Source organism: Vespula pensylvanica, chromosome 5, assembly GCF_014466175.1.
Source record: "Vespula pensylvanica isolate Volc-1 chromosome 5, ASM1446617v1, whole genome shotgun sequence".
Lineage (NCBI taxonomy): Eukaryota > Metazoa > Arthropoda > Insecta > Hymenoptera > Vespidae > Vespula > Vespula pensylvanica.
In genome coordinates this window covers 7,033,381-7,054,675 of record NC_057689.1, presented here as the reverse complement: position 1 = coordinate 7,054,675, position 21,295 = coordinate 7,033,381, and the positions used below count along the sequence as shown (strand labels likewise).

General features: G+C 34.7%; 2 protein-coding genes, 1 long non-coding RNA gene and 1 other non-coding gene across 11 annotated transcripts in view; 3 read left to right on the top strand and 1 right to left on the bottom strand.

Annotated features, from left to right (window-relative positions):
* The first annotated feature begins 2,151 nt into the window (after window positions 1-2,151).
* LOC122629157 lies at window positions 2,152-3,498 on the top strand. Its single transcript, XM_043812252.1, has 3 exons — window positions 2,152-2,203; window positions 2,811-3,007; window positions 3,362-3,498. Exons 1-3 carry the CDS (start codon window positions 2,170-2,172, stop codon window positions 3,494-3,496), a joined length of 366 nt encoding a protein of 121 aa, XP_043668187.1. The 5' UTR covers window positions 2,152-2,169; the 3' UTR covers window positions 3,497-3,498.
* Window positions 3,499-4,970: 1,472 nt separating this feature from the next.
* On the bottom strand, window positions 4,971-5,042 carry Trnam-cau. The gene has a single exon. It is a non-coding gene; the product is annotated as a tRNA-Met (tRNA).
* Window positions 5,043-10,176: 5,134 nt separating this feature from the next.
* LOC122629159 lies at window positions 10,177-10,766 on the top strand. The gene is made up of 2 exons (XR_006327193.1): window positions 10,177-10,593; window positions 10,725-10,766. It is a non-coding gene; the product is annotated as an uncharacterized LOC122629159 (long non-coding RNA).
* A 2,593-nt stretch (window positions 10,767-13,359) lies between these two features.
* LOC122629147 (PHD finger protein rhinoceros) overlaps window positions 13,360-21,295 on the top strand; it is an 89,367-nt gene continuing 81,431 nt past the window's right edge. For all 8 annotated transcript variants that reach the window (XM_043812224.1, XM_043812230.1, XM_043812227.1 and 5 more), the window contains exon 1: window positions 13,360-13,650. The gene's annotated coding sequence lies outside the window, so the exon portion shown is untranslated. The remainder of the gene's footprint in view (window positions 13,651-21,295) is intronic.

Here is a 21,295-nt window from a genome sequence, read left to right as displayed (position 1 = left end):
AGTAAAGCCAGGCGGCATTCATCACGTTTGGATTATTCGCCTGGGATTTCGCATCTCGGCTCGTCTTTGCGCTAAATTTATATGCTAGCTATCGTTATATGTAACGTCCAGCTTCTCCCTCTCTCTCTCTCTCTCTCTCTCTCTCTATCTTTCTCTATCTTTCTCTTTCTCTTTCTCTATTTATCTATCTATCTATCTATTTATCTATCTATCTCTTTTTCTCTTTAGTTCGTTAACGTACATCATCGATGGTAAGAATTGAACGAGTTTATAGATCAGATACTTATCTCTTTCTCTCTGTCTCTCTCTCTCTCTCTCTCTCTCTCTCTCTCTGTCTGTCTGTCTGTCTGTCTCTCTCCTTTTTTATTTCCTTCTATTTTTCCGCAAAATTTCTTTTGAAGTAACTCGTCCTCCTGGTCGGATCACTGGCAGAGTAGGCACGCGCAAAGTAAACTTATACCTCTAACGGTCGCTTAACCGTTTCATCGAACCGTTCTTCCGCGTATGAAATGGATTCCGAGGGATCGAGAAGAGAAGAGAAAATAGATGATCAGAAATCATGGTCGTGCCACGAGTAACCTTGCAACAGGAAGCCAGAGGCTGTTCGGTATCACGGAACGTCTTCGGTTGCCGATCAACCGCAAATCTCTTTCTCTAATGCTTATTTCCATCTAACTCTATCTCCCTTTGTGGATATTAGTTGACGCCTCTATAACGTCCAGAGAAATAAAATGTTTGTGTTTCGCGCGACCACGTGGCAGGTAATTTGAGGAGATCTAGGGATATATCTATACGTGCGTGTGTATCTATATGTGTTCGTGTATTAGGGTTAAAGAGGGAAAGAGAGAAAGAGGAGAAGAGAAAGGTGATGCTGGTTCACGGAAGAGGTGGAGACTTTATCATTTGCGGTTGCATTATTTTCTCTCTCTCTCTCTCTCTCTCTTTATTTTGTTATAAATAATATAGATTTGTTTATTACATTATTCCTTTTCTCCTTTTCTCCTTTTGATTCGCATAGTTTATCATAGAATTTTAAGTTCCGTTTCGATGATCATGAAAATGATCTAAGTCGAAAATATATAATGCAATTGTTTGATCTCTTTTCTTTAATCGTCTTTTTTTATTTTATTTGATATTAGTCAAATTAATGAAATAACGTTAAGTTAGACTACTTCTCCGTCAAACTACGTCGAGTATGAATCGATAATAGTCATTTATTTTCTATCGTAAATTATGCATATTTTTATCGAAATGCATCTTATGCAACCCTATCGTATTAATCCAGGAAAGAACCGAAATGCCACGAAGGAGGCGTTTGGACTTCATATGTATGTATGTATATACCTATGTATGTATGTACGTATGTATGTATGTATGTACCTACATACATATTTATGTTCTCCAGGAGTAATCTGGAAGGGGAAAAAATCGCGAGAGAATCAAATACTTGCGTAATTCAACACGGACGAATGCGGACTGGGATTTATGTAATATTTATCCGACAGTCATGGATAAATTTCCATGAATCGATCTTTACGAAACGATGTCTCGAGTAAATCGATTGCATCGCGTATAAATTCGGAAAATGGCGTATCGGGAATGCGTTTTACTTGTCAGTTGCAAGATTATTGCACATAAAATAAGAAAGTCGATATATTATAGAAAGTACATATTATTTAACGTTGTTTAAATATATTGATGACGTAATGTCGTAATATTTTTCAACGTTACGTAGGATTATCGAAATAAAACGATCTGCTTTATATGGCGAGTCTATAAAAAAAGTAGTTTAAATAAAAAATATAAAATTTGAATTTCTTATTTAATTAATGTTACGTCGATCAGCATTATAAAGAACTTGTGCGTGTATGCGTAATTTAAACCACTTAATAATCAGTGATATTACCAGAGATATACCTATAGTATTGTCAAGTTTAACATTCTTATCTTAATTAATTCACACGGTATATGATTTCAAAGTTGATTTACATGTTATAAAAAAGAAGATCGTTAAAAAGTAAAACAAAAAACTACGGAAATCCTCTGACTTCTCTTATCATGTTTATCATCAAGTAAATCCCACGTTTAACCTAAATTCATAAGTCGATAAGATACTTCATCTGTAATTTTTTTTCTCTCTTTTTTTTTTTTTTCCTACGATCGATAGGGATGGATAGAAAATTTCCCGTCGATATCGCGAGATGTGAGTAATCTCTTCCGTATTTTAACGCTTCGACGCACTAAGACGGCCTTTTAAATCATCAAACACGTATACTATATATATATATATATATATATATATATTTATATACACAGTGTCCCATAGAAAAGCGTCCACCAGAACTATTTTATGAGATTTACTGATTTTTTTGAAAAACCTTGAGATAGATCAATTTTGTTTCCGAAGAGAATAGATCTTTATAATAAATTCATTCACTTTGAGCTAATCCTGTAAGAAAAGTTAAAAACATCGTCAAAAATTGTAACAAGGATCGATTTAATAGTATATCGTTTGAAATATTTTTTAATTCTCTTTACAATTGTACTATTACTTTTAAATTTCAAATTTAATTACTTTAAGAGAAAGATTTTCGAGCAAGTTGTCATCATTCCCAAGATCGATCGAATGTTAAGAACTTCTTCTTATGAAAAAAAAAAAATGAGCAGATTTAAAAAAAAAAAAAAATTAATTATCGTGATAATACATTAATGGACGATTTTCATTGAGACACTGTATATATTCATATACATATGTATATCTATATAAATGAAATAAAAGCGAGGAAAGTGCATTTAACGCGTGTATCCAGGCACGTTGCTACAAAGGCTGCTGCTCGTTGCGGTGGACAAGAGACACGGATACTCTGGAGATATACGCGATACCGTAGCTTCCCGATATTCTCAAATTTCTACGAGCAAGAGACAGTTATCCACAGACCGTTCATCCACCGATTCGATACCGTACGAGATTCCATCGAAAATTTCTGAACCGATAAAAACACTTCCGGTAAAGGTCCACATCGATTTTAACCCAAATTTATTTGTTAATTTTTATTGTTATTATTAAATCACAAGTAAAATGTCATCACGTGGAAATTTTACTTCGATCACTTTCAAGAAATTCATTTCTATCAATTTTTCATCAATCTTATAACATCGACTTTTTCTTTTTGTTCATTTCTGTTTTTTTTTTTTTTTTTGTTTACGTTATGTCATTGTTAAAGAAAAAGTGATTGATCGAAGTAATTCATTTTAGATCATTTAGATATTCTCTCTATGTTCGTCTTATCATACGTCATATATTTTCTCGTCTTTTCTATTTTTTTTTTTTTCTATTTTTTTTTCTTTCTTTTCATAAAAGAAGATACCTTTGGTCGCTAAAATTCGACCGGAAGATCGACCAATGGTACAGACAGTTTCGAAAAAGGAAAAGAATGAAGGAATCGATGAGATCTTAACAAAATGGAACGTCCATAAAAAGTCCACTAAAAAATAAAAAAAAAATAAAACACCTGTTCGTTGAATATATTTTTGTGATGATGATGATAATTATTATTATTATTATTATTATTATTATTATTATTATTATTATTATTATTATTATTATTATTATTAGAAATATCTATGTAAATTATTAAAAGTGAAGATACTTTGTTCAAGGAAAAGAGGGGATGTGATTTTTCTTTTTCTTTTTACGAATATAATTTGATCTTATTATTGATCTAACGCCGATCTATTTAAACCTTTGAACATTTATATCTTTCATTCTTTGTATTTTCTTTATTTCTTTTTTTAACTCGTCATGAGATGAAAGCAAGCAAACGCGTGCGAGTTTCTTAACGGTAACAACGAGCCACGCGACGCGCGACCCGAACGGATCCGGTCTTTCGGAGGCGAAACTTGCGTTCGAATTGACGAACGACCAAGCTCGAATACGACGTGTCCGTATTAAGTAATGTTGACCTCAGGGTCGTGCCTTTGAATCGTTATCCTTCATAAAGAATCTTTCTTTTTGAAAGAAGTATGAAAATATTGTAGCATAAAATCAAAAGTCCGATTATTTATTTCGTATATCAGAATCGTTATAATAAAATATAATACAATTAAAATAGAGATATATGAATTAGAAACATATAAAATACGTGTAAGAAAAAGAAAAAAGGAAAGAAAGAAAGAAAGAAAGAAAGAAAAAGAAAATTGTTATTTTCTTACGATCTACTTTATTCTATTTTAACTATTGCAAAAAATAATCTTGATACGATATTAATATTCTATATATTCCTGATAAATATGTTTTATATCGCTTTCATTATACGAATAAAAAAGGCAGAGATCCTTTTATGCTGCACAATAGTTGGAAATTATTTCTGCTGAATTTATTGCAAAGACTCGATAATGAATTTATGCGTATATATGGACAGTAAAGAGCTCTTACATTTCTCGCCACTCGAACTCTTTTCCGACGTATATTAAAGCGGCGCTCCTCTCGGAGAGGAGGCCGCGACACCCATCCATGAATTTATGCTCGTGAACTCCGGTGAACTTCCGAACCCGTTGTCTCGTCTCCTTCTTCGAGGACAATGACGAAGGAATGGCGGCATCCATCGCAGCATGCGTGTCGTTGCCCACGAATACGACCGTGTCTCATTCGGTACTCTTACGGGACTTTAGGGTGGTCCGCCCGTTCCTCGTTTCTTGTATTGCAAATTACACTTCCGCGACTTAAAAACCCTTCGGTCGTTTTCGAAAGGATGACTACGAACGAATGGAACGCAGTCTTGTTTCCTTTACGAACAAGAAAGAGAAACATAAATCGTAATGCGTCTTTACGATCGTTAAAATTAAGCTACGGGATACAACTGCATTCAGTATGATTCGTTTTTTGCTAAAAAAAAGAAAAGAGAAAGAAAAAAAGAAAGAAAAAAAGAGAGAAAGAAAGAGAGAGAAGAAAAGAAAGAAAAAAAAAATTCTAGCAGAGCGTGGTTTCGATCCACGGACCTCTGGGTTATGGGCCCAGCACGCTTCCACTGCGCCACTCTGCTGTTATTGGAGGGCTTCTCAGTTTAGAGAAAACTGAGTACACTTTTCTTATATCAAATATATATATATGCGTATTGTTTTTCGTATATAACAATAGTGATTATTAATAATAATAATAATTATTATTATTATATTTAAATATGTAACATATATATATAATAATCAGATATAATATAATATATATATATATATACACATTATAATAAAATAAACTTTCTAATCTCTTCCGTTCTAATTAATTTCCACGAATAAATATGATATTACATATCTTATATTCAAATACGAACATTACATACTCTATACATTGTATCCTTCAACTCTTACAATCCATTGTTTAATTCCTTTTCTAAACGTAGTTAGATTTATGTGCTATTTGAAAAATTTACTGACGAGAGATAGAGAAAAACAGAAAGAGAGAGAGAGAGAGAGAGAGAAAGAAAGAAAGAAAGAAAGAGAGACACGAAGTCTTTGCACTAAGGCAAATAAGGATCTCGCGCGATCCAGGTGCGCTCCTTTTTAAGATCCGCGATCTTAAAGCAGTTTCTCGCCCTTATCCTCGTCCCCATCCCTCTCTTCCACCTTCTTCTCCTTCTTTTTCTTCTCACAAGAGCCTTTCTCGTTCTCTCGGCCTCCCGCATACTCGATGCACTTCGTCGTGGCACGTGCTCGCTCGTGGTCCAGCGCGTTACGCGACCTCTCCGAGAGGAGGCCGAGGGCGTACGACCTATTATAGCATGTGTACATACACACACTCACTTACACACATACACAGATATAGTTGAAGAAAGGTGGGCGAGTTTTCGCGAAGTCGTTGCTCGCGCGAACGCTTTAAGAGGCGGCTTTTAACAAAGCGAAGCTTGCCTTCGGTTTAGTTTTCGCTTCGGTGACCAACACCCTCTCTTTCTCTCTTTCTCTTTCTGTCTCTATCTATCTATCTATCTATCTATTTCTCTCTCTCTTTCTCTCTCTCTCTCTCTGTCTCTCTTATTCGTCTTTCGCTTCCTCCTGACGTCTGACTAAGCGTTCTATTTCAAAACGCCCTCTGAGGCTGAGTAATCCTTACTTGTGGCGAGTAGTCACGTGGGAGCTCACCGAGGTGTCCGCGAGGATATCCCGGAAATTGAAACTGAAATGACCAAGATGTTACTACCTTCTCGTATAAAATGACACGTAATCTGTCTAATATACAAATATGTCTATGTATCCTAGGTAAACGTCAAAGGTATAATTATTGTAATACCGTTAATGGTATAGAAGATTATTTTTATAAAATTCTATTACTTCCTCAGCTTGAATGTATCGTTGATAAGTAGATTGATTTATCGTGTTTGTTATAAATAACAGGAGTATCTATATGGCGGATATAAGATATAAAATTTCTTGCTTTGATTCAAAGAAGGAGAAAAGGAAAAGATAAAAATCAAGAAATAGACGATTATTCTTTTATGGCACATCGGTTTGGCTGGATGAAAAAAAGTCGAGATATAATGCATCATTTTTATATCGTTTATTCTTTTTACTTTTATACGATCGATTTTCATGAAAAATGAAATAATATATGAAATAAAATAAAATACAAATTTCTTTCTCGAACGACCTTGCTCGCTTACGAGTCGAGCTTAAATCGTCTATGCGTGGAAACGTTACTGGATTGTGGAAATAGCTTTCTTACTTACTATCCTCTGTAAGACTAGGCGATATCTCCGTGCAACGTAGAGCATTAAATCAAAGTGCATACTCGTGTATGGGTGGCGCGTAGAGAGACCGTACTCGGCGAGCTCGATTCGATGGTGCACTTAACAAGTCGCCCACGTGGCCCGCATCGATCGAGCGACACCGATCCGCAAGGAGGCTGTGTGCATGCTTGTAAACGCGAGTCGAAGTGCATTAGAAGAGAGTGGTATGCACGTCTGCCTTTCTGTCCTCTCTTTTTCTTTTTATTTTCTCTTTATTTATTTATTTTTGTCTTTTTCTTCTGCTTCTCTTCTTTTCTCTGCTCTTCTCTTTTCTTCTTTTCTCCTTTTCTCTTCTCTTCTCCTCTCTTCTCTTTTCTTTTCTTCTTTTTCTTTTTCTTCTCGCACCTTTAATGTCGATAGATGTGTTCTCGAATGACGAAAAAAGAAAAGAGCTCTAACGATACCAAATCGAGTAACGACACGATGTATGTAAGTAGTACACGTGCGTACAACGCTTTTAACAACGTTCTTTTAACAATTTAAACAAATAAGATAAGAAAGATAAGAAAGAAATTTTACAGATTCCTTTGGTATCTATGAAAGATTTAAAAAAAAAAAAAAAAAGATCGATAGGGACTTTGTCGTAATCATCGGCACGCGATTATAACAATCGTGCGTGAAAGTAATTCATAACGTGGTTATTAATCAATTAAATTTTCGCTCATATCTTTGACTTCAATTCGTAATCACAAGTTACATCGATTACGATAGTAATCTAAATTAAATATATTCGTCTATGATCAATTAATTAATTAAATCTTTTACTTGATATCGATTTTATAATCAGACAAATCATTGACAAACGTAACGTGTACAAAGAAATATTAAATAATATAAAATTGAAAGATCTTCTCTGCGTTTCTCGTCTCAACAACGATCCCGGAGACATCGGCACGATATTCTGTAGAATCTTACACTATAATCATTTCGGTAAAGCGAGTCTCGCTGATAGCTAGTCATCGTTCAGAGAGCTCCAAGGCACGGTGTTTTAAAGAGTTTCGGTTTCTTTGCAAGGCAAAATTTTCTCACGTCGTCGCCTACGACTAACCTCGGAAGCGACCCGTCGTCGTCGTCGTCGTCATCGTCTTCTTCTTCTTCTTCTTCTTCTTCTTCTTCTTCTTCTTCTTCTTCTTCTTCTTCTTCTTCTTCTTTTTCTTCTTCTTCTTCTTCCTCCTCTTCGTCGTCATCGTCGTCGTCGTTTTCGTCGTTACGTCACGAACAGCGCTCTTACCGAAAGGAAACGACTTTCGTCCCGCGGGAGACACGATTATGCAAAGCATCAGAGGCCTAACGAGATGCAGGAATGTGTTTATAGAATCGCTTTCGTAGACAATGCGACGAGAATCGGGAATCGGCGAGGTTTAACTGGCCAAAAGAACACGACTACGTAACTATGTGTACATATACGTGACTAAATCCATCTACATATGTGTATATACTTAAGTATACTTATATTTGTATATATATATATATATATTCATATATCTATAGGGTGTCACTTTCATTCGGAGTTTCCTCTTTTACTCAATGATATATCCACTCAAAGTCCCTGTTCTTCTGTTTCCTCCTTTTTTTCGGCGAGCTACAAAACCTCGAACACCTCTGCCATGATTCTTTCGAGTCGACCGATAGAAAGTTTGAATTTGTAATCCACCAGAAGGGATTATTGCCATGCGTGAGGCGTAAGAACCACGTCCGCCGAGAATCGGTCGGTCGGCAAAGCGATCGCCATTTATATCGAGCTCCCGCTCCTTCGTTAGTCCTTTTTTTCTCAAATTAAAATGCACAGTAGAATCTTCAGGAATGTTTAGAATAACGAATGCGTTCACGCGTACATGTAAAAACGTACGTATGTATGTACTAGTATAAGGGTATATTGATTATTTACATATGTATATATGCATAGATATGATCGAAAATGACTAAAGTCCGATACACGTGAACCTTCTCGTTTTGTAAACATTATTATTTCGTTTTATTCCTAACATATCGACATTTTTATCAATGTTAAAATAAAGTATTTATCTACCATCTATACATATGTATATATACACGTAAGTACAGCTAGAGCCGACTCCTAGAAACGCAAATAAAGGGCGAGTGTAGCATTTGAAACGAGTCTTCGATCACGCGAAAGTTGTATCGTTCGCTACGCATTCGTTCGACTAGTTACTACGATCTAATTGCAAATTTATTTTGCCATACTCGATAACGGATATTTCTATAAATACTTTCTATAAATACTTAGAAAACAATCAAAGCTTTTTATCGATCCTATGATTTATTATTACGATTTGTAACGATATTATTAATAATTATCATTTTTATCCTGCATTATTATTTATAATTCGAAAACGTTAATGTTACATTTTATGACATGATAAATATTAATTGTTCATTTATATATCATACGGTGTGTGTGTGTACGTAGCTATATAAATATACAAGTTGATATTCGATTTGATCGACTTAATCGTATCGATATATTTTTATCTCATAGAATGATCATAGAACAAAAACAAGTCTTTGTTCTGAACGAATATACACGTAAACGTTTCCATTCTCTCTCTCTCTCTCTCTCTCTCTCTCTCTCTCTCTCTCTCTCTCTCTCTCTCTCTTTCTCTCTCTCTCTCTTCTTAGATTCGTTACTATACTACTATAAATATATATCCAACCTTACGCGATCGACTTTGCACTCGCAGCTGCATTTCAGTCGCAATTAAAACAATTAGTCTCGGACAAAATATAAAAAGAAATAAAGAAAGAAATTCTAGTAGTTACTTACGTACATACGGGACGTTGCGCGACATTCCTGTTTTCTTCCTGTCGTTCCATCCATCTTCTCGCCAAAAGAAAGAAAGAAAGAAAGAAAGAAAGAAAAAAAAAGAAATGAGAGAGATTGATAAAAAAAGAAAAAGAAAGAAGGAAAGAAAGAAAGAAAGAAAGAGAGGATACATCTCTTCGTGTCCTTTATTTTCAGTCCTTCCAAGGAAGATTCTGAGACGGGCGTATCGCGTTCCTTCGGGAAGGACGAGGAGGAGCCTGAAACAAAGGGTCCAGATGGTTGTGGAGCCAACCATCTTCCTGGTTGTAATTTAAAGCGAGAGAGGAACCTACAACACAACCCAACATAACCCAACACTCTGCACGCATGCACGTCGGGCTTCTCTCGTGGATAATTTCGGCTCTCCTCCGGCTATATCGTACACATATATACATATATACATACATATAAATGTCATACAACATATATACGTACGTACGTATATAGATACAAAATATATGTATGTCGCAACCATAGATAGGTTATATACACCTACACCTACACTCAGACTCGCCTTTTGCCTTCCATCTTTTCTTCTTCTTAGTTTTCTTCGTCTTCTTCGTCTTCTTTCAGCTTCGTCTCAACGAATCCAACCTTCTTCGATATTCTCCCCGACTTTCTGGCTCCTATAATAAAAGAAATCCACGAAAACGGATGCTGCTAGCAAGAGCTGCTGTTGCTATTGCTTCTCTAACCATTGCTGTTGGTGTTGGTATTGTTGCTTTTGCTGCTGATGCATGGAAGTATATTTTCATTCTACTCGTTCTCTGTTTCTTTCTATCTCCCTTTTCACAGACTCCCCATATCCGAGAGAAAGGAAGAAGAAGAAGTTACGGGGCTTTCTACTTTAATGGATATTCTCGGAAGTCGCTTGCTTATCTTTTGCGAAGGCGAGAATAAAGAAAAGGGAGGGTTAATAAACTTGAATGTTCGTCTAGAATTTCATCTTCTTTACTTAGTTAAATATTCTGCAATGATTTTGTACCAATTTACGTATGTACGTACATCGTACGTACATACATCTATATATCATATACATATATATAATATATCGTATGTATATCACACACACACACACACATATATATATACCAATCTTTTAACTCATCCTTTGTCCAAAGCAGAGATATAAAGAATACAAAATCAGAGGTTCCTATGTGCAAAAAGAGAAAAGAAATAAGAAGAAGAGTAGGAAGGAAAGAAGGAAGGAGACAAAAAAAGCGTCCTCGTTTTGCGAAGAAAGATTCAAAGGCGCAGCCGTTGATGATCCGCGGGCAACCTAACAAAGGGCTGAAGGGCTTGCTTGCGCGAGCGTTGGATTATCCGTCCCCTTCGAAAGATAATGATCTCTAGGGGGCTTGGAAGGATCTTGTGAATATATATTAATGCTCCTCCTTTTTTCGTTCACGTTCGTAATGGTGGGTTTCGTTCGCGAGTTGGGAGGGCGAGAAATAGAAAGAGATAGGGATAGACAGAGACGAAAGAAAGAGAGAAAGGGAGAGAAATCAGAGAAGGAGAGAAAAAATAGATGGAAAAAGAAAAAAAAAAAGATGAGAAAAACAAAAGCTCTGACATTCGTCGGAACACGGGAGCTAGCTATCGGACTCTAAACGTTGCCAGTTTGCTGCTAATGCTTTTGCTGTTGTTGTTGTTGTTGTTGTAGTTGCTCGAGTAACCGCAGAAAAAAATTTTTAATTGTTTTGCGGCGAGAGAAATTACCAGAAGGTCTCGGCGAAACTACCGAGAAAAGATCGACCAACCGATTTCGTGACAATTTCGCTTGAAATTCCTGAGATACTGCTTTTCTTACCGGCCAACGTTTACTTACGTATTTTCGGACCAAATCATCTATTACGAATTGAAATACTTCGGATTTGCTTTTTCTTTCTTTCTTTCTTTCTTTCTTTCTTTTTCTTCTTTTCTTTTTTCGTCGTACGGGTAACGATCTTTAAAAGAACGATGATAATGTATGTGATTTGTTTGGTATTTTTTTTTTTTTTTTTGGAAAGGTATAAGAGAAAAAAATGCTAGGTTAAGTGAGAAAATTTTATTGCTTATTTTTTACATTACACTCGCAATCATTTTATTTGTATCATTTTTCTTCGTAATTCGATCGCAATAATTTCGTATTCGTTTAGACGTTTAAACAGATTTTCGTTCATCATACGTCGTCATCAACGTCGATCGAAAAGACGGACAAAGGATTATCTCTCTCTCTCTCTCACACACACACACACACTCGTTCTACTCTCTCTCTCTCTTTCTAAAAATGTCCGTCGGTACACCCTAAGTCGTTAAAAGCGCGTTCGTGACACGGCACAGGATTCGGTTTTCAAAATATTTATTTCTAGTTGCTTGAACAACGACGAGAATGGATCTTTATGGGGTGACGTTTAACGACACAGTTATATATTCGAAGAACGAAATGTAACTTTTCTCGGTTGAACGATTCACCTTTTTTGTCTTCTTCTTTCGTAGGTCGAAAAGAAGATTCCAGCCAGACGACGTCTTCTTTACAATGATTGCTATCGATACCATCACCATCACCATCACCACTATCGATAATAATCGATACCCCGGAGGATCTCGCGAACGTCTCGTCTCGACCTTGGTTCTTTCTTCGTTCTCTTCCAGACAGCATTTAATCTAGAAGCAACGCGCGCGGCTCGTCTGCTCTATTATTAGTAGAACACAGAGAAGTATCGTTTTATCTTGCTACCGGTTTCTTATGCGGCACCGTTCGAAGACTTTCCGGCAAAGTTATTGACTAGAGACTTAGAGATAGTTTGTGTAACGTCTGATGGATGGAGGGTTTAATTTAAAGGTTAGATGGAATTCGTTCGAAAGGAGAAGGCTCGGTCGATAAAAAAGATGAACGAAAAAGAAGAGGAAAGGAAAAAGAAGAAAAAAGAAAGATAGATCGATCATATTTCATCGTCGATTACGATAAATTACAATTCTTTTTTTTTTTACAAGATATTACGTAGGTACGAAGTAAAGAAAGATGGATAAAGTAAAAGATCAAAAAATAGCATAGCACGCGACACACACACACACACACACACACACACACACATTAGTCTCCGAAAAGTAAGGTCGCAGAAGAGCGAGAGCATACTTTGCGAAGGAATCTCATCGCTTCTTTGGCTACGGACACGATGAAATAAACAGAGAAAACGCGCTTTACTTCGGCCTCGACCCGAGCAAAGTCGACAACGTCGAGGTTGTCGAGCTTCGCACCGCTCCCCTCTCCTCCCCTCGACCGTTGCTCACCGTTCGTAACGTACCGCCGCGTGGAGGGGGTTCGAGCGTGCTCGGTGGCGCTCGAGCATCGACGGGAACGGCCGAGCAACGACGGAACCAACCGAACGCGCGAGACTAGTGCCGAACGTGAGAGGAACGACGCAGCTCCCCTCAGTTCCATCACGGCGAGCCGGGACGATAGGTCGTCGTTGCGTTTTCGTCTCCGTTTTTGCCTCTTCCATCATCCTCTGTTTCTCTCCTCTATCTACTACAATATCTCACGCTACTTCTAGTTGGTGTCCGTCTTGTCTTTCGTATAATTATATATATATAATATATTTCTCTGACTAGCCATCTCTCTTTCTCTCTCTCTTTTTCTCTTTTTCTTTCTTTCTTCCTTTCTCTCTCTTTCTCTCTTTTTTCTTTCATTTGTCTTCTCTTTTCCTCTCGCAGAAGAAGAAGAATCTTCGTTCGACGAAGTAATTCAAATATATATATATATATATACGTATATATAAACGTATTATTTCTCGAGTGTCCGTTATTTAGCTCTCGTGTGAATATAATATAAAAATCGACGGTCGGCGAGCTCTGGAAAGTGCTCAAGAGAGAATCTCACACCGTCGTAAGATAGAAAGACACCCAAGAAGAACTACTTCACGGTGGCGTATCATTCTTTTCGGTGAACGACGTTTCGAGGCCTGTCTCAGTCTCTTCTGCTACTCGACGATTCTTTTGAATTTCTTCGAGCTGCTGACCTCTGGGATTACGCGACGTCCCGTGCCGAGGAAAGCTTCGTATCACGAGGTAAGAAATCTATTTTTCTTTTCATTCCTTCGAACTTAACGAATTAACCAAAAGGAAGGCAAAAAAAAAACGAGAAGAGGAAGATCGTTTTCCCATGCTGCGTAATATACTTCGAAATGTAAATTTTTCGTAAGAGGTTAGGTTAGGTTAGATACACGATCTATCAATTGTTTTTCATTACGTATAAACGTTAGTACGATGAAAAGAATTTTTTTTTTTTTTTTAATAATCGTCGATGTAGCAATGCGTCATGCGACATATGTGTAATGCGTAATAAATAATACAACGATATGATACTTTGGAAAAGGACGTAGGTTTAAGAAATTCGATCGTTCGAATGAAAATAGAGGGCCATCTTGTTTTTATAAACGACGTAGAAATGTACGAAATGCTTCGTAAAATATATAAAACTCTTGAGATATTAACGAGAAGTGTTTTGCGTCGAAAATTTTGTCGTAAGGACGACTATAAGATCAGAGTGTCTCTCTCACTCTCTCTCTCTCTCTTTTTCTACGATATATAATATGTAAGTTTAAATCGTATAACGTCGGACAGAAAGAGAAAGAGAGAAAGAGAGAGATACAGGATATCCACTCGAGTATATATAGTAACGTAAATATATATATATTTTCTATCTCTTTCTCTCTTTCCTTCGAAAGAAATTCCCAATGGACCAAAACGTCGAGTGACGGACGACGTAGTCAACGATAAACCATTCAAACGCATTTCGAATCTCCGATTTGCATTCCTTTCTTTTTATTTATTTATTTTTTTCTTTTTTTTTTGTATCTGCGTTTGTCTCGCTATCCTTCTATTTATCTCTTTTCTCTCTCTCTCAATCTTTTTTCATTTTATCACCATCGTAACCGAATGATCTTATTACCGTTACACCTACTGCGTATTATTAATCTTCGTTATCTATTTTCGTGTTAAAATTATTCACTCTGTCACCAGAAATTTAACGACGCATAATTAGTACGTTGTATTTCCTTGAACTGAATTTTTTTTTCTTTCTTTCTTTTCTCTCTTTTTTTCTTTGCAGAAACTTTTCTCCTCGTTTTCGTCGAAACGTTGATCGTTATTATTATTATTATTATTATTATTATTATTACGAAATTGTATAACACGTATGTATATATGTATATATACGCACAACGTATATATAGAGATCGTATATATGTAATGTAATATGAGATCGTATGTATATATAATGTAGAGATCGTAAATTGATTTAATATACATATAGGTATATTTACGTACGTACATACACATATTCAACATATACAAATTAATATCGTTGTATATTTCTTACGAAAAAAAAAAGTCATATACGAGAACTCGTACGAAAACAATTTCGTTTCGTACATGTCCGAACGTGTCCGTATTTATTTACGTGTTTCCAAAAGAATGTCGTCTGTTAGAGGTCATTGTAATGGTTGGTCAATATCATCGAGATAGTTTCTATAGCCGACTACGGGAATAGTATCTATGCGTATAAAAATCATTTATCTCTCTTTGTCGAGCGATAGTTGTTCGATCTTAAATATATTTAACGATCGAGTGGTGGAAGGTTTACCTAGGACAGGTCAACGACTTCTCGTCTTCTCCATTCTCGTATCTCTTTCTCTCTTTATTCTTCGTAAGCGGTAGTGATGACGATCTTTGACTCCTTGGAGCATCAACGTTCAACATGTGCATAAATTTTCACCAATCTTTTCTTCTTCATTTTATTTTTTTTTTGTCCTCATTTCTTTTCTTTTCTTTTCTTTTCTTGTTATATTTGTTTCTCTGTTTCGTATCTCCGAACTACTCTACTTTCCCGATCAATAAAATTTTAGTACAAGTTTACTTTTTATTTATTTATTTATTTATTTATTTATTTATTTATTTATTTATTTATTTCTTCTTTTTCTTTTTTTTTTTTTGAAGTAGTTTATGCAGTTGCGTAATAATCGTAATTAATGAAAAATTAATTATAGAATTTATTTTCTACGAATTGGAAAGAAACACGCTATCGTATCTTACGTCTTCATTTTTAATTTTATTATCGTCGTTTAGTTAGCTTTTAAAATATTAATTCATCTTAATGATGAATTAGTATTTTCAAGCATTTTTTTTTTTCTTTTCTTTTTTTTTTACGATAGATAGATAAATCCAGTTCTACGGCGTGGATCATGTAATTCGTAAAGTATATATATATTTTTTTTTTCTTTTTTTGAAATAGTGACAGTTAAGCAGTTTTTCTTTTGCGACCTTACGAAAAATGTATGACGAACAAGTAGATATATTTTTGTACGATTGAAAATTTTTATTTATTCTTTACGAGAATATCAAAGTATTAACGTTTTGAGTGTAGTAAGGACATGTATCGAAGATAATTGAGAATATTTATTTTTTGTCTTTTTTTGATCGGGAAAAATATATGTATATCGTATAAAAAATTAGTATAAGAGATGAAAGAGCAGACAAGGACACGAAATGAGCGTGATTCAGAAGATGTTTCGTAGGATACCCCCTTGTAGTCATCGTCTGACTAATCCGCAAATAAAACGAAAGGAGAAGTACTCGCAATGAAAGAGAGAGAGAGAGAGAGAGAGAAAGAGAAACAGAGCCACTAGTTCTCGTCGTCTCCAATTAAGATTTCTGTCGAGGCCAAAGGTGCATAGAAAAAGTACAAAATAAAAAAAAAAAAATAATAAAAAGACAGAGAAGAGTCGTGGAACTCGAGAGAGATCGATCGAAATCGCGTAATCGGATCTTTCAAATAAAAACATCTAATCTCGTAACGAGTGAATTCGATTGGAAATAAGCCGATGGCAATAGATATTTCTTTTTTTTCTCTCTCATTTTTCATTTTCTTTTTTTTTTTTTTGATTGGTTGATCGATTATCGATCGAAATTGTATAACATAACACGTATATACAGTATAGATATATGCACGTAGATATGCGATTTAAATGAAAAAGTCATTTATCCTTGTCAGAAATTATTTTACGGAAAAGTCGAAAAAAAATATCTAAGAAAAAGGAAAGAGAAAAATTGCATAAGTTCTCGTTTTACTTCGAGAAATATCTTGGAAAGATTTATGAATTCTAGATCAGTCGACAAGATTTTAATATGAATTTTAACGAAGGAGAAATATCGATTTTCTTTAATTCGCTCTGTCGTTCTCATAGAAGGATTCAATAATTTATCAATCGAAAATTTATCATTAACGAAATTAATTTCTTCAAAATAAATTCGAATTAGGAATCATCGCGTAGCGAATAAGAATGTTCGAAGTTGATAATAAATTATGTAATAATTGAAAAAGATGATCGACCGAGTAAAATTAATAATCGTTCGTTTCGATTCTACAACTCACGTATATACATACGTAAAAATAAGTAGTAAGTAAATAAGTAAATAAGTGTGCATATATATATATATATATATATATATATATCGTATTTGAAACTCCGTAAGGTAGTAGTTCTCTCTACGTAGCGGAAGTTCGAACTCTTTGCGTAGAACACAACGAGTTGGAGTACCGTTGGAAACGATGAAAAGCGTATTTCGAGCGGAAGAAGAGTAGAAGAAGATAGTTTAAAGAGAGATGGAGGAATATTTTTGATTTTGCGAATATCTCTCTCTCTCTCTCTTCCTCTTTTTCTCTTTATCATTGAATTTCACGAGGAGCCGGCGCTAAAGCTTTTATTTTCGAAAGTGTTAGTATATACATATATATTTTATATATGCAGATCGACTTATCATATACGTGAGAAAGACAGATGGAGAGTAAGAGAGTAAAATAATGAAAGAGAGAGAAGAAATAGTAGAAGAAGAAGAAGAAGAAGAAGGAGGAGAATGAGAAGGAGGAGAAGGAGGAGGATACGAAGACGAAGGAGCGTTTGTTTGAAGCACGTCTTACAAACCGGTCGTCTCTTTGGCGTGCCACGCGTTGCACGCATGCTGCCTCCTCGCGTTTTCTCATATGTGTGTATATGTATGGTGTGTGTATGGGTGCATACATAGTAATACATACTTATGTGTATCTCTTCTCTTCCCTTCGGAGGCTGAACGTAGGAAGATCGGTAGGCTACGTGAACGAGGAAGAGAAAGAAAGAAAGAAAGAAAGAAAGGAGGAGGAGGAGTAGGAGTAGGTGGATGAGGAGGAGGAGGGGGAGGGGGAGGAGACGACCGGGTGGAGCGAAGGTAACGCGTAGAATGCCCCGTTACAACGTCCCTGCGTAGAATGGCCAAGAGAACTCTCTCTCTTTCTTTCTTTTTCTTTTTTCATTTCTCTCTCTTTGTCTCTCTCGCTCGATAAAAACCTGAAATTGACGTTATCTCCATAATATTAGCAACATCTTACAGTAGTATGAGAATAAAAACTCGTTTTTTTTTTTTTTTAACATCTTCGAAAAAAAAGAAATGGAATTTTGATTTGCAAAATTGAATACATTCGTATACGTGTTGTTGTTATTGTTGATATTATTACTTGTTTCTTTTTAATTATGATTTTTATAAGTATTATTATATTTTTGGTTTTGTTATAGAATTAATATTCCCACGGAAAGTATATAGGATTGAATTGTTAATAACTCGTTATAGTTGGGTATCGATTTTGTAATCGTTGTTACATGTAGCGTTTTATAATATTCTTCGAATAAGAAATTTATTTAATCGTTCGAGGAAAATTTTATCCATCAAATTTCGATTCACTATCGATCATCTCCAATCACGTGTTAAATTTTATTATACATGTATGTAAAAATGTCATCTTTTCGTTAACGAAACTCGATTATTAAACTATAACTCTTATTCGTTAAAATGTTAAAACGATCGATTAAAACAAAAAAAAAAAAAAGAAAAGAAAAGAAAAGAAAAAGAGAAAAGAAGAGAAGAAAAACAAAAACGACGTCGTATGTAAGAGAAACTATAGAAAAATTCTTTCGTAATAACGTGATCGGAATTCAAAACAGTAGGTATCTATGAATTTCAAAATAGAATACAGAAGAGAAGGATTTGTTATAGTGATCGAAGGAAACATCGTATTTGATTTCATTACAATGAGATAGGACGAACGACTCGAAAGATGGTTACAATCGATCGAACGTGAAAGGAATAATTTTGTAAAGATTTTGCACGAAGGATTCGTCAGCCAAGTGAGATTTCTTGAATAAAACGTGTGTCACGTATACGTATACGTAAACGTATAAACACATATATAGACAAATAAACATACATACATAGAGAGATATACGGATATAGAAATGATCGTGCAAGGTCGCAATATTCGACTTTATCCAAACCTAATCGCATCATAGTAAATGCTACACGATCGATTTTATATATTATATGTATATACCTATATATATGTGTATATATATAGTGCGTTATGCACGTATGTGCCACTTTCGAAAAGTATGATAGCTTCGTTTATGTATACTTTGTTTTATCCTCTCTCTATATTTCTCTTTCTCTTTTCTTACCTCTACGTCGGCAAGTAAGCACTACGTTGCAAACGATTTTAGATATCGGTGTCGAGTATATCGAGAAAGTAAATTCTCCCGACGATATTTCTTCCGACATCGACGATTAAATATTTATTTCACTTTATTATTAATTATTTTACTTATTTCTTCGATGTCTTTAAAGAAATATCTTTGTCGTCACTTTTAAAGATCGACATGTATATCGCTGGAATTAATTAACGATATTCATTTGATCTTTTATTATTTTATTTTATTTTTTTTTTTTTTTTTATAAGAACGAATTTTTATAACAATGAATGTTCAAAATTGAATGATAGATAAAATGAAAAAGAAGAAAATATATTGATTGGATCAATTATAGTTTTCAGTAGAAGATTACTGAATGAAATCTTCGGAAAATCTCGATTGATGCGTGTCTTTTGAAAATCGAAGATGCACTTAGCCGGTATCGAAGCTCCTTCTGTGTCAGGCACATTATCGTTAAGCTATGTATTTCCTATGGCTTCTATTTGGAATGATTCTATCGGACGGAGTTTTAATTTAATTCTTCGTTCGATTATACGAATTGAGTTCGTTAAGTTTATTTGGGAATATATATATTTTATTTTTCGTTGTCTTTTTTATTCTTTTTCTTTTCTTTTCTTTTTTTTTTTTTTTCATACTTTAAAATCTTTCTATGGTGTACAGAGTGAAACTAGTTCAGTTCGTGCTAGACGAAGGCGTGGAAGGCGGTAGTTGTGTACCGATTTAGAACCGATTTAGAAACAAAGACCATGATCGCGAGCTTAGACCGCCCGCCAAGCCACGATTTCGTCGATCGAAAGTCAACGACGACGACAACTACTACCACTATTATTATTATTATTACTATTACTACTACTACTACTACGAAGGAAAGAAACCTAACAGCATTATGCAAGCGATTACATGGTGAAACGAGTCACGTTGTAAAGACAAGTCTTATTGGTCATCGTCTTACAAGAAATATATCATCGAAACGAATTCCTTTTATTTTGATGAATCTTTAACTTTCTATAATGTCATGTAATTTTTGAGTTTCAACCCACACACACACACATATATATAGGGTGACTCATTTTTATTTATAATTGTAGTTATCACTTCTTTTTTTTCTTCGAATTCATTTTGCTTCGAGGATGAAGTAATTTTATAATTAATTTTTTCTTTTCGTTCTTTCTCTCTCTCTCTCTCTCTCTCTTTTTTTTTTTTCATCGTATAATTTTTAACGCATTAAACATCGTTGGTATTCTCTAGAAAAAGAAAAAAAAATAGTATTAATCGAAGTTAATTCGAAATTAAGTTTAATTTTAATATTGCTGAGAAATCGTCTAACTCTCTTACTATTATTATTTATTTAGTATATGTTTCAACGTACACGCATACAAGTAACATAAAATTAATATTTACTTCTTATCTATATTTTTCGTATCATATCATTCTGTTTTACAGACCTGAAAAAGAAATAAGATTTTCAAAGATTAAAAATTAATTTTTCAATGTTGATATTAAATAATTCGATTACTTTTCACACGATACTTTCACAAGATAGAAAGATTCGATAAGATTTCAATATGACGAATCATTATTTTTGAAAATGATATAATGAATCCATTCTTGGATCTATCGACTATATAACATTGTTAATAAGTATACATTGTGATTTATACGTGATACTAACTTCGACTCCACTCAATTTTATTTTACTTTATTTTACTTTAATCGACAGTAATTTCAGAGAAATTTATCGTATCTATAAATATATATTCTATCAACTTGTAGTTTGAAAGGAAAAGACGAAGAAGAAAAAAAAAAAAGAAAGGAAAGAGAAGAGAAGAGAAAGAAAAAAATTTCAAACACGTAATAATTCAACAGTAATAATTCGATTGAAACGAAAAAAGAAAAGAAAAGAAAAGAAAAGAATTGTTCGATCGATACCAATAGGGTATCGTTTCTCTCGTTACACGATTCGTTATATTATTATCTCGATAATTTATCAACCGATCCGAAAGCAGCATGTTCGTTAAATATCTGTAGTGTCAGAAGTTGGGTTGTGGGCGGAATGATTTACAAGGAACGTCGGTAGCTCCTGTAACATAAACAGTTATCTCTTCATCGTTCAGCAAATGATCATGTTGCTCCGTAGCTCG